This window comes from Labrus bergylta, chromosome 2 (genome assembly GCF_963930695.1).
Source record: "Labrus bergylta chromosome 2, fLabBer1.1, whole genome shotgun sequence".
Taxonomy (NCBI): domain Eukaryota; kingdom Metazoa; phylum Chordata; class Actinopteri; order Labriformes; family Labridae; genus Labrus; species Labrus bergylta.
Window position 1 is genome coordinate 20,432,143 of NC_089196.1, and position 13,843 is coordinate 20,445,985.

Sequence of the window (13,843 nt, forward strand, 5' to 3'; positions counted from 1 at the left end):
TGCTAATGCGACATTTGTATTTACAGTGTTCATTTCAAATGGTCACATGCTAAAAAAAAATTGACATTAAAAATCAAAAACATTTTACACCTGATTTCTTCATTTCCTTTTCAATTGAAATAAACGATTATTTACAATTTGGGCGTTTAATCCAACCATGGAAACTCAGAAGAATTCACTTAAACAAACGTCCACCATGTTGTCTCCATGAAGGAAGACAGAGTTTAACATTTTACTCATGATTTCTGTCTTCAAAGCAACAGTCTGGAGGTAGACTTGCATCTTAAAATTTAAATGAATGATAGCATGAGTTCCCCATTCTGGACAAGGTGAGAGTCCCACCTGAGACGAGGAGGGACCACAGTACGTCTTGGCAGTTGATACAAAACATCATCAGTGCATTTACTTGACTTAACTTCATCTCTAGAAGTTAAAATGCTTCTAATGCTAAGGCACCAGCAACTTTGAGTTGCAAACACTTTGTGCAACTGATGCAGAGCTGCACAATTATTTACTGTTTAATAACTACATGTACATTTTCTATGAAGTCTTTGAAGTTCCTCACACATCACATGTGGATAGAAGGCTATTTTAAATAAGCATGGATGAAGTGAGGAACCTCTGCACTCTGAAACAGGAAGAACTTTAAATAGCTATGTTATTGTTTTAAAATTACATTATTATTAGAATAATAATATTCATCATTACATCCCTTATGTCAGTATAAATCAAGGTCTTCAGGGCCCCCTAGTGGTCATGCTGAAACATACCTGACTTACAGTGAGGTTAATCATTTATAGATTTAAGACATTTAAAAGAAAAAACACTGTCCAAAAAGCTGTTCAGAAAATCTAGAAGTATATATTTTTTTATCCACAAATTTGAACAAAATTGTATTTTTTTTTCTTTTTTTAGGATATGCCACATATTGTTGTTATATAATTTGCCTTTTTTGGGCCATTCTGTTCATTTCTGGACAAAAAGTAAATGTCTAACTTCTCAATGGCATAATACTAGGGTCATCTTTTAAATTGGTTTTGAGTAAAAAAAAAAAAAAACTCTGATGTTAACATTTAATATTAATCTTCTTTACATCTATGGTAAGTGAATAGATTTTTTAAAAGTGTTGAGCCTTTCATGACACAAATTTGAACAGATTCAACATTATAAATACAAATTAAATAATCTTTCTGATGTTAAATATAAAGATATATATATATATATATATATATATAGTTTTAATAAAATGCAGACTCATTTATAGTTAATGTGATGACAGTATCCTACAATGTTATCCTAATATTGGTGAAACCTGAATGTGATCCCTTTTTTTCTTCGTTAGTGGATTTTTAAATATTTTATGGAATATAAGAGACCAAATTCTTGCTAAAGCAGAGTAACCTACACTTTATGTGAAATCAACATTTACTGTCAATATCTTGAACTCTAACCGTTCTCTAATCCTCTTTGATCCACGTGGCTGTAGCTCAGCAGCATCCTACGTGTGTATGTGCGTCATTAAAGCTGCTCGTGTTGGCTGCTTCTCCCTTTACTCTCCTTTTCCTGCCTGTCTGAGGAGAGTCCGAGCTTCGGGGGCTCTCTTGTATTCAGTCTTTGCTTACTCCTTCTGTGCTTAAATGTTGGGGTCTCCATCCAGCTTGGTAAGGTCAGTGGCTGTGCCCATGAACATGCTGCGCCCTCGCTCCAGCCGACTCTTCTTGTCTGTGAGACGGAAGGCCTCCATGAACTCGTCAATGTCTATACTGCCATCCTGGTTGCTGTCGATGGTGACGGCCAGGTCGGAGATGGCCTCGTCCGTGATCTCCATCTTTAGGTATACACTCAGCAGCTTCCACGTCTGCCTGAAGTCCTCAATGGTGATGAAGCCTGGAGATGTTGGAAGTCGAAGATACAATAAAATAAAGTCTGAAGAAAGAAAAGTCTTCACAGAAAAAAAACTGAAGTGAAATGAATGTGTGCTCAGGGGTGGGGGATGGAGGGTCCAATAGATCAATGGGTTAATCCCTGTCTTAACTGGGAGGGGATTCAGGAGCCAGTGACATGCTGTGGCCTCCTTTGCATGCTACAGGTGGATTAACTCAGTGACGGACAAAACACACACTTAACAGATCTCTGACACTCTGTCGCTGGATTTTCTCTGTGAGTCACTAACATCATCAAGCTGTTGAACAAAAGTCAGTTTATCTCTGAGTATACGTAAAAGGCCATCTGGTGCAGGCTGCTTCCTTTTGATGCAAAGATATGCAATAAAAACCTGGATTCTACTATAGTTTTCTCTCATTAAAACGATTTAACATGTTGAATAAAAGGTCTACTATTCTGACACATTTAATTACAAGAAAGAGCGCGACACAAAAAAAGGTTGAAGTAGAAGTTAATAGGGTTATCATGAGATATAGTGACTTTTAGTCCCTCGTCTCTGTCAAACTAAAAAATTATGATGTAACATTTTCATTACACAGAAAACTAGTCAGCAGCTTTTTGAAAAACAAATGTCAAATTCTGAAGCTCCTTCAGTGAGAGGGTTCACTTCTTTTGCTCTTTTTTTGTTGTTGTTTTTTCTGTATGAATTTCTATTGAATGTTTTTGTGTTCAAGCCTTTTAGTGAGAAGACCTTAAGTCAGAGAACTTGTATTGATCTCAGCCTCTAGATCATTTATAGAAATCATTTAATCAATAATGCTGTAACCACATAAATGGAAGATGAGAACAACCAGCTGAAAACGACATTAAACAAATGTTTCTTCAGACAAAGTAAATCAGATCAGGTTCAACGACATTTTCATTAAACAGGGTAAAGGTGCTGAGACTCCAGATTTCAGTTTTGAATGTTATCAGATGTGTGATCAAGCAGTAAAACTGCATGGGAATGTAAATATGTAAAGTAGTAATTAAAGTATGTTATTGGCTCTTTTAGTGAAACTCTGCAGTGCATCTTTGAACAGAACTCTCTTGTAGAAGACATTTTTGTAACTCAATATTTCTGGTAAAATAAAAATAGGTCCACAGAGAAGCACAATATATCGTAGTTTATGTTGTGCTAGTCATAACAGATGCTTACAGTGTGAATGTAACTTGTTTTACCTGAGTTGTCCGTGTCGACGATCCTGAAGATCGTCTCCAAGGTGGCGCGGTGGCGGTACAAAGTCTCAAGCAGACTCTGGTCGATGTGCTGAGAGTGGTGAAACATAAAAACTCATCAAAAAACAGTATATACAGTCTCCCCCCCCCCCCCCTCCTTTGTCGCCCCCCAGTGGTGGAATTAATAACAAAACTCCATTCAATCTTCAGAGTCCTGTAAAACCTTTAAGTAAAAGCTAAAGACCCAGCTCTTTCACGAACAACTACGCACTTAATGATAATTGTCATGATTTAGGCTTATTTACTTTTGTATTTCATTGTTTAGGTTTCCATGTTTTAATTTCTCCTGTCCATCCTAGTGTTGCTTGTTTCCCTAGTGTGTTTTTGTATTAATTTTCCCTGGTGTTTGTTTCCCTTGTGTGTTTCCTAGATGAGTCTTTAGTGTTTTTTGTTATTTTGTATCCTGGTGTCCCTCTTTGTTCTGGTCTGTATTATTGTTACATTCTTTAGTTCTCTGTGATTTGTGTTCTTGATTTATGTTGTAGTTCTAGTCACCAGTGTTTCTTGTCTTATTCCTGTAATCACACTGGAGGGAAACACACAGAGGGTGTGTTTCCCTCCAGTGTGATTACCCTCATTGTCTTCAACTGTGTTATTAGTCTCACCTGTGTTTGAGTACCCCTGTGTCTATTTAGTCTCTGTGTTTCTTCCGTTCAGTGTCAGTTCATTGTTGTAAGTTGAGTGTACGTATGTTGTACGTGAGTCTATGTTGGATGTTGGTCGTCTTCTGCACTAGTGTTTTGACTTCTAGTTTTTGGTTTAAAGTAAGTTTTGTTTTTAGCCTTTTTGTTAAAATAAATCTTATTTTGAGTTTCTGCAATTGGGTCCACCTCCTCTTTGTATTTTTTCATCAATCTGCTCATGAGTCATGACAATAATGATGTTACTGACCATGATGATATGGATCATGATATTAACGAGGATCAGGATGATATATTTTCTTCCATTTTAAAAAACGACTGTGCTGCCTGTCAATCCCACTTAAAGCTGTTCGGTTGCTGATGTTGTTTACTCCTTGCTTGTGTTGTACTTACTCTCTGAAGTACGTCACTTTGGACATGAGCGTCTGCTAAATAAATTGTAGGATTGTAGAAGTGTGTCCTTACATCGGTGTTGTATCCTTTGATTGCGAGCTCGTTGAACCACTCGAAGTAGTCGATCATGCAATCACTGGACCTGCAGGAGACCAGCTGACTGCGCAGCATCCTCCAGGGCAGACCAAGGAACATCACACTCTCCACTGCTGAGGCCCAGTCATTCACAGTCAAAAGACCTGGAGGAATTATTAACACATCTTCTGATTTATATTCATATTTGGAATTTTAACCAAACATCATCTTATCTAGTGCTGCTTTTCTTTACTTTTCTTTTGTATTTTTCCCAACACAACCCATGGAACCCATGAATTCAACCCTGCTTTACTCATGCCAATTGGTCAAAAACACATGTTTACAGCAGTATTATGTCAGGATGTTTTTAAGAGCGGTGAAAGCATTTTTAGTATTACAGTACCATAGTAAAAGAAATAGAGTGGCTGGAGAGAAATGCAGACTATTAGTTACTTCATTGTTTAGTTGTGTACATGAAAAACAAGAGCTTTAGTGGTTTAAAGACTCGGAACAACAACGGTTCCAGATTTAAGTTTCTGTGAAACTATTAAATCTTGTGTTCTGATCTTTTGGTCAGCCCATGTGTTTGTGTTCCTGAATGGGGATTCAAATACAAAACGGAGAGCTCACATTTCCCGCTTACCCGGCATTAAGCCTTTGAGAAACAAAAGGTACACCAGAGAGCTGTAATTACACAAAGTTACACCTGATCTCTTGAGAAAATATAACAAGCGAATCGCTCCATGAAGGTCACACAACATACCTGTGTTTTGGGTGTCGTACTGCTTGAAGGCACAGATGAGGTCAGATTTGTGTGCAAACAGCTGCTCCCGTAGGACTTTGAGGGCGGAGCGCTCGGTTCGCCCAACACTGGAGACAAGATGACAACAAGAATACCAGGTAATAGAAAATGCAGTAGGGAACAGTTAATTAAAGTTAGCTTTAACTATGAACAGTTCAAAATAAATTTTCACTTTTGGAACATTCATGTACCACCATTAGATTAGATTTCTTGTGTTAATATATTCGTGGAAACAAGTTAAAAGACAGGAATAACTATTAAACTTTTAAAGAAATAGTTTAGGAGGACAAGATGTAGACTTAATTAATGAGATGTAAAGGTGCTGGTAGGAAGATATTGTTGCCTTTGGACAGAACCATGTTAGTTGTCTTTCCAGTTTCCAGTTTTTATGCTATGCTAAGCTAAAGCTTCTCTATAGCCTTATACTTAGATCACAGATATGAGGTTAGTTTCAGTCGTCACTTTCAGCATTTCTCAGTTTTGATTTATGTTTACCTTAACCCTTAAGGTTTTGAAACATGTTCAGGACAATACTAGCAACAGTGACCTCTATCTCTGGGGAAGTTCACATGATATTTAACAGAAAAACACTCCATTAAGCAGTCGTGAAGATAATCACCATAGAAGTGAATCTATCTTCCTGAGGTCAATATTTTAATAAACATTAAAGAGAATCTCATGGGACATTCAGAGTTAGATGTTTGTTTTCATGGATCACTTTGTTAAAAATACACAGCCACAGCTGACTCTTGCTTATACAGTAGTAGAGGCAGTCAGTGCCACTGCCCTCTTAAACATATCTAATTCTGAAGCTTCTCAGATTTAGGTGAGTGTGTGTGTTATCAGCAGGTCAGACCTTGAACAAGTAGAAATCTGAATTGGCCAAAGACATTGCAACTGGTGCATCTCTAGTTTATACGCCTTTTTCTTTGCAATATGTACCGCAAAAGTCGTACTGATTGCTGATGTGCTCTGACACCTGTAGCATTGTTATAACACATACGTACCTTTGCCTCACAGTGAGCTCTCTGGTCATGCTGCTCGCCTGGTACTGAACCACATAAGGCACAAGGTCTGGACCCAGCTTTACATAGGCCCCCCTGTTGCTTCCCACATCATAGTAATTGGAGGCAGAGAACAGAGTGAGGACCTGCGGGGAAGGGGAAACATTGAGGGGATCTTGTTTTAGTGCAATTTTGACAACATTTAGAAACATGTCCCCCGTTCGTGTCTGAGCTCACCTTACGGTTGTGGCAGAACTCATAACCTTCCTGTTTGCATTCATGAGAGCGGATCAGGAGCTGAAGGTTGTGTCTGTTCAGGAAGTCTTCAGTGACATCGGGGCCCCAGTAGCAGCCTCCGCCCCGCACCTCGTTGGGTATGCAGCCCTCTGAAGACATTGGGTCACTCCACAGCAGGTCCAGGATCTGGAGAAAGCAGGAGGTTGGGATTACATTTAAGGGATTCAACTAAAACACTTAAAACAGAAATCTGAAAAATGCATACTGGAAACGCCATAAAAAAAAAATTCCTGACTGCTCTGGAGGTTGCGCTCTCAGATCCATAAAGAAGTTTTAACAGCCAAAAGACAAGAAGTAGTCAAAGCTGTGATAATGTTATTATTTCATACATTTACGATATGTAATCTACAAATTGTCAATCTGCCGAGGATAATTGTGTGACTTTATGCTCCACAACAAGTGGCCAGTCTGTCAACACATTATGCAGGTTTAAATAACTCTTAAACTGTAAGAAGGATTTGATACCAAGCAGACCTTATCAAAGTTTCTGCATTTGTTGTACCCCTAGCTACAGAAACATATCTGTTCTTTATGCTGTCGAGGTTTGGTTGTGGCGCCACATTTACTTCATGGATCAAACTTCTTAAGGCTTCTGCAGTGGCATCAGTCTAGACAAATTCACTTAGGTCAGAGTTCTATCATTTAATGTGATTAACTCGACATGACTGTCTGCTATCTCCTCCGTTTAATGCATTAGCATTTCATCAAACCTCTTTTTAGGAGCCTCACTAGGCAACAGATTGTTTTCCATTTCAGAGTGTCGTTATAAGGAGATGACTTACATATTTCTAATCCTCCAAACTCAGTCCCAGCGATCATTTCTTTTGTACGAACATTTGAAAACCTCTCAGAATATAAGCTTTATGTACGAAATAAGCACAGTAGACCCAAAACCAGCAGTGCTCCTTACCCACTGTCTTCATTTGCTTTAATTTCCATCCCTTTCAAGCTATACAACCATGTCTTATCAAAATTTAACCTACGCTATATTAAAGCTACTTATGTCTTCTGTTATTTAATACATCAAAATACCTGAAAGAATTGCTTTTCACTTTCAGACCGACATATTTCTACCGGAACCACCAACAAATACCAGACCTTGATGAGCCACCTTCCTCTCACAGCATGTGCTTAAGGTGGTGATGGCATGTTTAAAAATCTGATTGAACTCACGGCAGAGGGATTAATGACAGGCAGGATTACTGCAGCTCCTCTGTGGTGAGTGTTGATCACTGATGGATCGTTCATCTGGACTGATATAGTCCACTGACACACAGCCAAGGCACACAGGCCATGACCTCTGACTAAAATAACCATTGTTTTTCCACAAGACATGGTCACTTAATAAATGTATCTCATGTGAGACATATAAGGGCCTGAGAACCACGGAATAAATTAAAAAAAATCTGTGAAAAAGTGAGACATGTATAATTTTGCTGCAATGCACCAACAAAGACACTGAAGATGAAGTTGCAAAACTCGTTTCAGTGTGTGTTTGTATTCATATTTATGACAATGTTAACAAGAAAACTTTTAAACTACATTTTAAAGAGCCGTTGAATAAAGAAAATTACATTTTGGTTCCTCAAATAAATTAATAAGCACCTTTTGTTTGTGGGTTGAGATTTTGGACTAAATATATTTGGGTTTTGGTGTTTTTGGAGCTGTTCTTTTGTGAGGATGCCGCCTCATGCTCATAGAAATTGAAATGGCTGCGTTTCATCATTTTCTGACTCTCTGCTTTATTATGATAAAAGAATAAAAAATCTGCCGAATGAACTTGGTCACACTGATGCAGTATTGACAAAAGCATAGACAACCTTAACATAAAGCACATGATCTGGCATCAGTGGCCTTCCAAATGATCAAAGCAATCACATCTGTTCAACACTCATCCCTCACCTGTCTCCAGTCATCCTTGGAAGTGTCACTGTTGATGGAGTCTGTGGACCCAGACGGAGTCAACTCTTTCTGTGTTCTCTGCATCCCCGGGCTGAAGAGTGTATGCTTTCTCCTGCACAACTCCAGCTCGTCCACCACTTTAATCCGGTCCGAGAAGTCCTGCAGAGAGCGGTTGCGGAAGCTTTCTCGGGTTCCGAGGGGTTTGGGATACGCGAGGGAGATCCGACGCTGGCCGAGTCGGTTGGGGGACCAGAGTTCCTCATCTACATCCGAGTCGACAGACCTCACAGAATGACTTTGGTTTTTCTTTTTTGGAGGCCTGAGAGCTGAAACATACTGGGGGGGGGACAGACAAGGGCACAGATTTGAAGAACTCTCACAACACTAAATACAAAGTGATTTGAAATGAAAAATGAATGTCTTTTTCTCACTGTGTGTCTGTCCACTCTGGCGAGAAAGCTGAGGTCTGTGGTATCGGCAATCCCCCCGTGGAGCACCAACACCTTCTGATCGATTATAGTTGCTAAAGGCAACCAGCTGAAAATTTTCTGCAGCAGCTTCAGGATGCGTTTGCCGTACATCTGAGGAGGGGGCATAGACAGGAGAAAGACTTGTTTAACATTCTTTACTTCTGTTCATTCAAGTTTTTTTTGGCAAACATAATTTTTTGTGTTTCACTTGAGTATGTTGTATAGTTTTCATCTTCGATTTTTTTTTTTAATCCTTTATCTATACCTTGGAATCATGCTAAACAAAGAGTGCTAACTATATTAAAATATAACCTGCCAGTTAAAAGATGACATGAGGACCATCTGATACAACCATTTCAACCATATAGAATTCATTTCACTTTGCTAACCAAACTCCCAGTCCTTATACCTGCTTTTATAAAACATATTTATATTATTTTATTTCAGTCAGGATCAAATTGGTCATAAATTTTACCATTTAATTGCAAAAACTTAACACAGTTGCTGGCAGCAGCAGTGTTTGCAGCGTTGGTGTATCAGAGATCAATGTGACAGAAGTTGTGTTTGAAAGGACCGCCCTGATGTGAGATTGAGCTGTGATTAGTGTGTGTGGGTGTGTGTCTACATGTGTGTATGTAGTGTGTGATTAGACCAATGATTCAATTTCAGCTGGCTGTCAGCTGATTGCAGCTCAGACGTATGACTTCCAAGTCCTGCATGAACTAATGCATTTTCTGTACAGTATTTGATATCTCCATCAGTCATGGGTGTTTTTAATCAAGTTTTATTTGCTTTGATGTTACTGATTAGTAGTTTGTTGCATTGCAAATGAGATTGGAGCTGATAGTGTTCAGACATTTAAATAGTAAAGTAAATATGAAATACTTGGAACATCTGAGGTTTTCTCTGTGGTCTTTGAATCATCTTCCCTGACTTATTAGAGGCCAAAAGACTCTCTGTGACCTCAAATCCTCTTAGCTGTGTGGAGGAGTGACCAGTGTTTCACTGCAAGGGAAGCTGGCCTATATTAAGCTTTACTGGAAATGTGTAGGTGTAGAAGACTGAAACAATTTTTATTTGCTGCTCTATTGTTAGTCAGGACTTGGATATAGTATATTCTGAATGTGGTGATATGATCTTACCTTGTATTTAGATAACACCTCCTTTGTGAAGCCATACCTTCAACAGGCACAGAGAGACAAGGTTAAAGCTAAGAATAAAGGTTTATGAGTTTACCAGATGGATTAGGACCAGCAAAAGAGAAGATTCATTAGATAATCCTCACCTCAGGTTTACTATATGATCCTCATGGTTTCCTCTGTTGAGGAAAACGTCACCTGGGTAGACGAGCATGAATGAAAACAGGATGATGAGGATCTCAATGGAGTCCTTGCCTCGGTCTACAAAGTCTCCGTTAAACAGGTAGGGATTCTCTGAGGATGGCATGCCATTCTGTAAAGTGTGAAAAACAGCAGAAAGAGCTGTGTAAATGGTCAATCTATGATTTAAAGATTGACAAATAATGTAAAATAAGGTCATGTTTGAGGGTCATTCTGCAATTAAATGTGTAAACAAGGCATCACATATTTTGTTTATTATCAAAAAACCTATGATTGGAAGTACAACATTTTTTTATTTTAGCTTAACGGATAATTAAATAGCAAGAAAATGTCCTCATTGGGTAACTGTTCAAGTAGTTTAAGCAAACATTTCACATGTAAGAATTGCCGCTTTCAGAAGCAGAGTAATTTAGCATCAGATTTTTAGAGGATGAAGTTCAGACCTTGTAAAAAATCAGCAGAAGGTCCTCCAGCTGTCCATGTAAATCCCCTGTTAGGGAGATATATTCATATTAATAAAAACAAAGCTCATCTATATATAAAAAAAGGCTGAAAGATACCATCACATTTTTGTCAGGAAGGGCCTTTTTCTGTAACAGCAAAGATTGGACAAAACAGGCAGTATTTTTAGATTTGCTTTAAGGTCAAAATACTAATTTTGGAAATTCTGTAGCGGGTGTCTCGGCAGTTTTAAGGATAGGGCAGCAATAGACAGTTTTTCATTATTACCATATTTTTCACACCTCTGTTACATCAGATATCTACAGTATATCTAAATGTACAAAAATTACAAATTTCTCTCAGCTCACCACAAACACAGATTTCTTTGCTTTGGCAGGTGGAGATGCGGTTGATGTTTGGCAACAACCGGAGCCGTTTCCACGCCTCAAGAAAGAGCTGGAGGACGTAGCGTGAGTGCAACTGCTGCTGGGAGAGAGACGTGTCAGCAAGAGGCAAAAACACACAAGCAGGTGGTCATACTAGAGGGGAAATGCTGTTTTAAATAGCAGGTTAAGGGGTTCATTAAACACACATTTCTAATCACTGCTGACGGTAAGAATGCAGTTAACCCCTGCTGTGCTGGCTCAGAAGCTGAGTTTTTTTGCTAACAGCAGTGCTTCGATGAACGGTAATGCATTGCAGCCTTGGCCCCACTCCTCCGCATTTTCAACCATATAATCTGGCTAAAACAAATACAACTGAATATCCAGTTATCCTTAATTCTAACTTTCTCACTACTGTGCATTCCAAGTGAAGGCAGAGTACAGAAGTACAAGCTGAAAGGCCTATAGCCCCTCCTGGGCTTTAACCAATGATGGGGTTTGTGTAGAGAATCTTCCAGCTGTCTCGAGGTCTGCCCAAAGACGCAGAGAATATCAGCAACAACTGAAGGCATTTTTCTTATGAAATACTATAGATAATGGATGGATGGATGGATGGATGGATAGATGGATGGATAGATTGATGGATGGATGGATGATGGATGGATAGAAAGATTTGAGGTAAGACATCTGCATAATTTACCTTTAATATATTTTCCTTTGAAATCTAGTCTGTCAGACAAAGATCTAAGGTCTGTATGATTTTTAAAGAAAATTCAAAAGCAGTGATCGAAATAAATAATAACATCAAGACTTAAATTAGGGCACCGTTTAACTCAGAGGGTAAATTGTGCGACCCATGTTCAGAGGTTATAGCCCTCGAAGCGGCAGCCCTGGGTTTCAACTCCCACACTTGGCAATTTAAAACATATCATCCCCTAGTACTCTCTACCCTTCTTTCCAACTCTCAATAAAGGCACCAAAAGCACCAAAAAATGTAATCACTAGATATGTTATATCTGATCCAGAAAATTATAAAAACAATACCATCTATGAAGTTATTTTGTCATTTTACAATGACCTCTGATTTAAACATCCGCTAAGGTTTTTTTTAAGATACTTGACTGTAAAGCAATATGGTTCCCCTACTTTCTTGTTTCTGAAAGCCTCCACCAGCCCGACCGCCTGGTCCACCGTCAGGGGAAAGGTGAGGTGTGGTCCGGAGTAAATCTCCGGCACCTCGATGTTCTTGTAGCAGAAGTACCTCTCCCACTCTGCATCCCGGCAAATCTCGTTCTCTCGGAAGATGTGCGAGATCAGATTTCCTGGGTGAACAGGTCAGGATGTTATTGTTGAGTGTGTTATTCAGTGATCGATTCTTATAGAATAAAGTTTTGAAGTTTCTTGTCATTCATAACAGAGATCTTACGCTCGTTGCATGATGGTGTGAAATTGTCCATGAGGTAACCGAGGAAATTATAAAGCTGCACAGAGAGGAGACTTGAAAGTTAATAATTTACAGAGAACAGAATACAGAAATGTATTTGATGACCTCTGTGGGTAATTACTGACCTTTATCTGGGCCTGCTCTCCAGAGTATTCGATGGACTGGAAGATGTGCCAGGTGTACCTCCGTCTCATCTCTGTGCGGGCAACATACTGACGGTACCATCGCTGAATCAGCACAGCAGCTCTTAGGGCTGAAACACAAGACAGGTGATCATAAATACCATTATTATTTTCTAAGTCTTTACATTTTTTTTTAACAACAGACAAGTATGATTCAAATGTTTTAACCGGATAAATCGCTACATTTCAATAGTTAATCACAATTAATCGCATATTAAATCTCGTTTGAAGTTCCATTATATAAGAATTGTTCAGCTTTTATTTTGAAATTCTTAACTATCTTAACCTGAGAGTACTTCACTAGCTGTAAGAATCCAACCCTGCTTTTATTTTGAAATAAAGTAATGACCTTCGGGAAGGTTACATTAACCTAACCACAGAAAAAGGAACTCATTACAGATCAAAAACTGAACAAAACAGCTAAAAGGAATGGTAGGGAAGTGAAATGTTTGATGTCATAAGGTTGACATTACTTCTGTCAGCTGTCAGAGAGTCTTTTAAAGTAGAATAAGACATTCAAAGATGCAGCAGTGTCACTCTTGTCTATCACTGTGACTACAGGGAAACACTGCAGAGGCTTACCTATGGTGCACCCAAAGGGACAAAATACCAATCACGACGTAAAAAAGGAATACATTTATTTCAGACCAAATAAAAAACAGGCACTCTGTGATGTTCAACTACAAAGGATAAATCCAAGAGACTTCTTTTTGGTTAAGTTGTATTTCTTTGGCGATTTTTGCATTTAGTAGAAAGGACAGCCGAAGAGAGAAAGGAAGCATTGAGAGTAGAGAGTGAGGGGATGACATGCAGCAAGAGCAAGAGGTTTAACTCAAAATGTATGAAGAGTATTTGGATTGTATAGATTATATTAGTTTATACTTCTAGTGTTTATGAGTGATATTGCTTGGGATATTGACAAAGTATTCATGTCTTGGTTTGGATTAGTAAGCAGTTTCAACCAAACCTGGTGACAAGTACAACTACAAACTATTTTTGCTGAAGTAGATTTTGTCTCCTATAGGTTTACCTCTGTTCTTCTTCAGGTCTAAAGCTTTTTTAAATACACAAGTTAGATACTAGGTTCCAGACAAAGTATCTGTGGTTAACAGCTTTAACAACAAAAACACAACAAACAAGGCAAGACAGATGTGGCTTACTTGTGACGGCTGCATGCAGAAGAGTGAAAAGACAACAAAAGAAAATACATTCAAACGCACATCAAAAAAACAGCTTAAGAAAAACATGAGCGAGTTGGACAAAAAAAGAGAACCATGTAGTTTTTATGTCTAGTCTATTTTTAACTT

General features: G+C 38.6%; 1 protein-coding gene across 1 annotated transcript; it reads right to left on the bottom strand.

The window, feature by feature from the left end:
* Positions 1–12,609, bottom strand: ppef2a (protein phosphatase with EF-hand domain 2a). Its single transcript, XM_029279355.2, has 15 exons — positions 12,480–12,609; positions 12,337–12,391; positions 12,057–12,232; positions 10,896–11,010; positions 10,530–10,576; positions 10,032–10,198; positions 9,889–9,925; positions 8,708–8,857; positions 8,277–8,612; positions 6,315–6,500; positions 6,081–6,223; positions 5,035–5,141; positions 4,269–4,435; positions 3,106–3,193; positions 1–1,887 (listed from the first exon to the last, which is right to left on the bottom strand). The coding sequence occupies exons 1-15, from the start codon at positions 12,546–12,548 to the stop codon at positions 1,634–1,636; spliced, it is 2,097 nt and encodes a 698-aa protein (XP_029135188.2). The 5' UTR covers positions 12,549–12,609; the 3' UTR covers positions 1–1,633.
* Between the last annotated feature and the right edge of the window lie 1,234 nt (positions 12,610–13,843).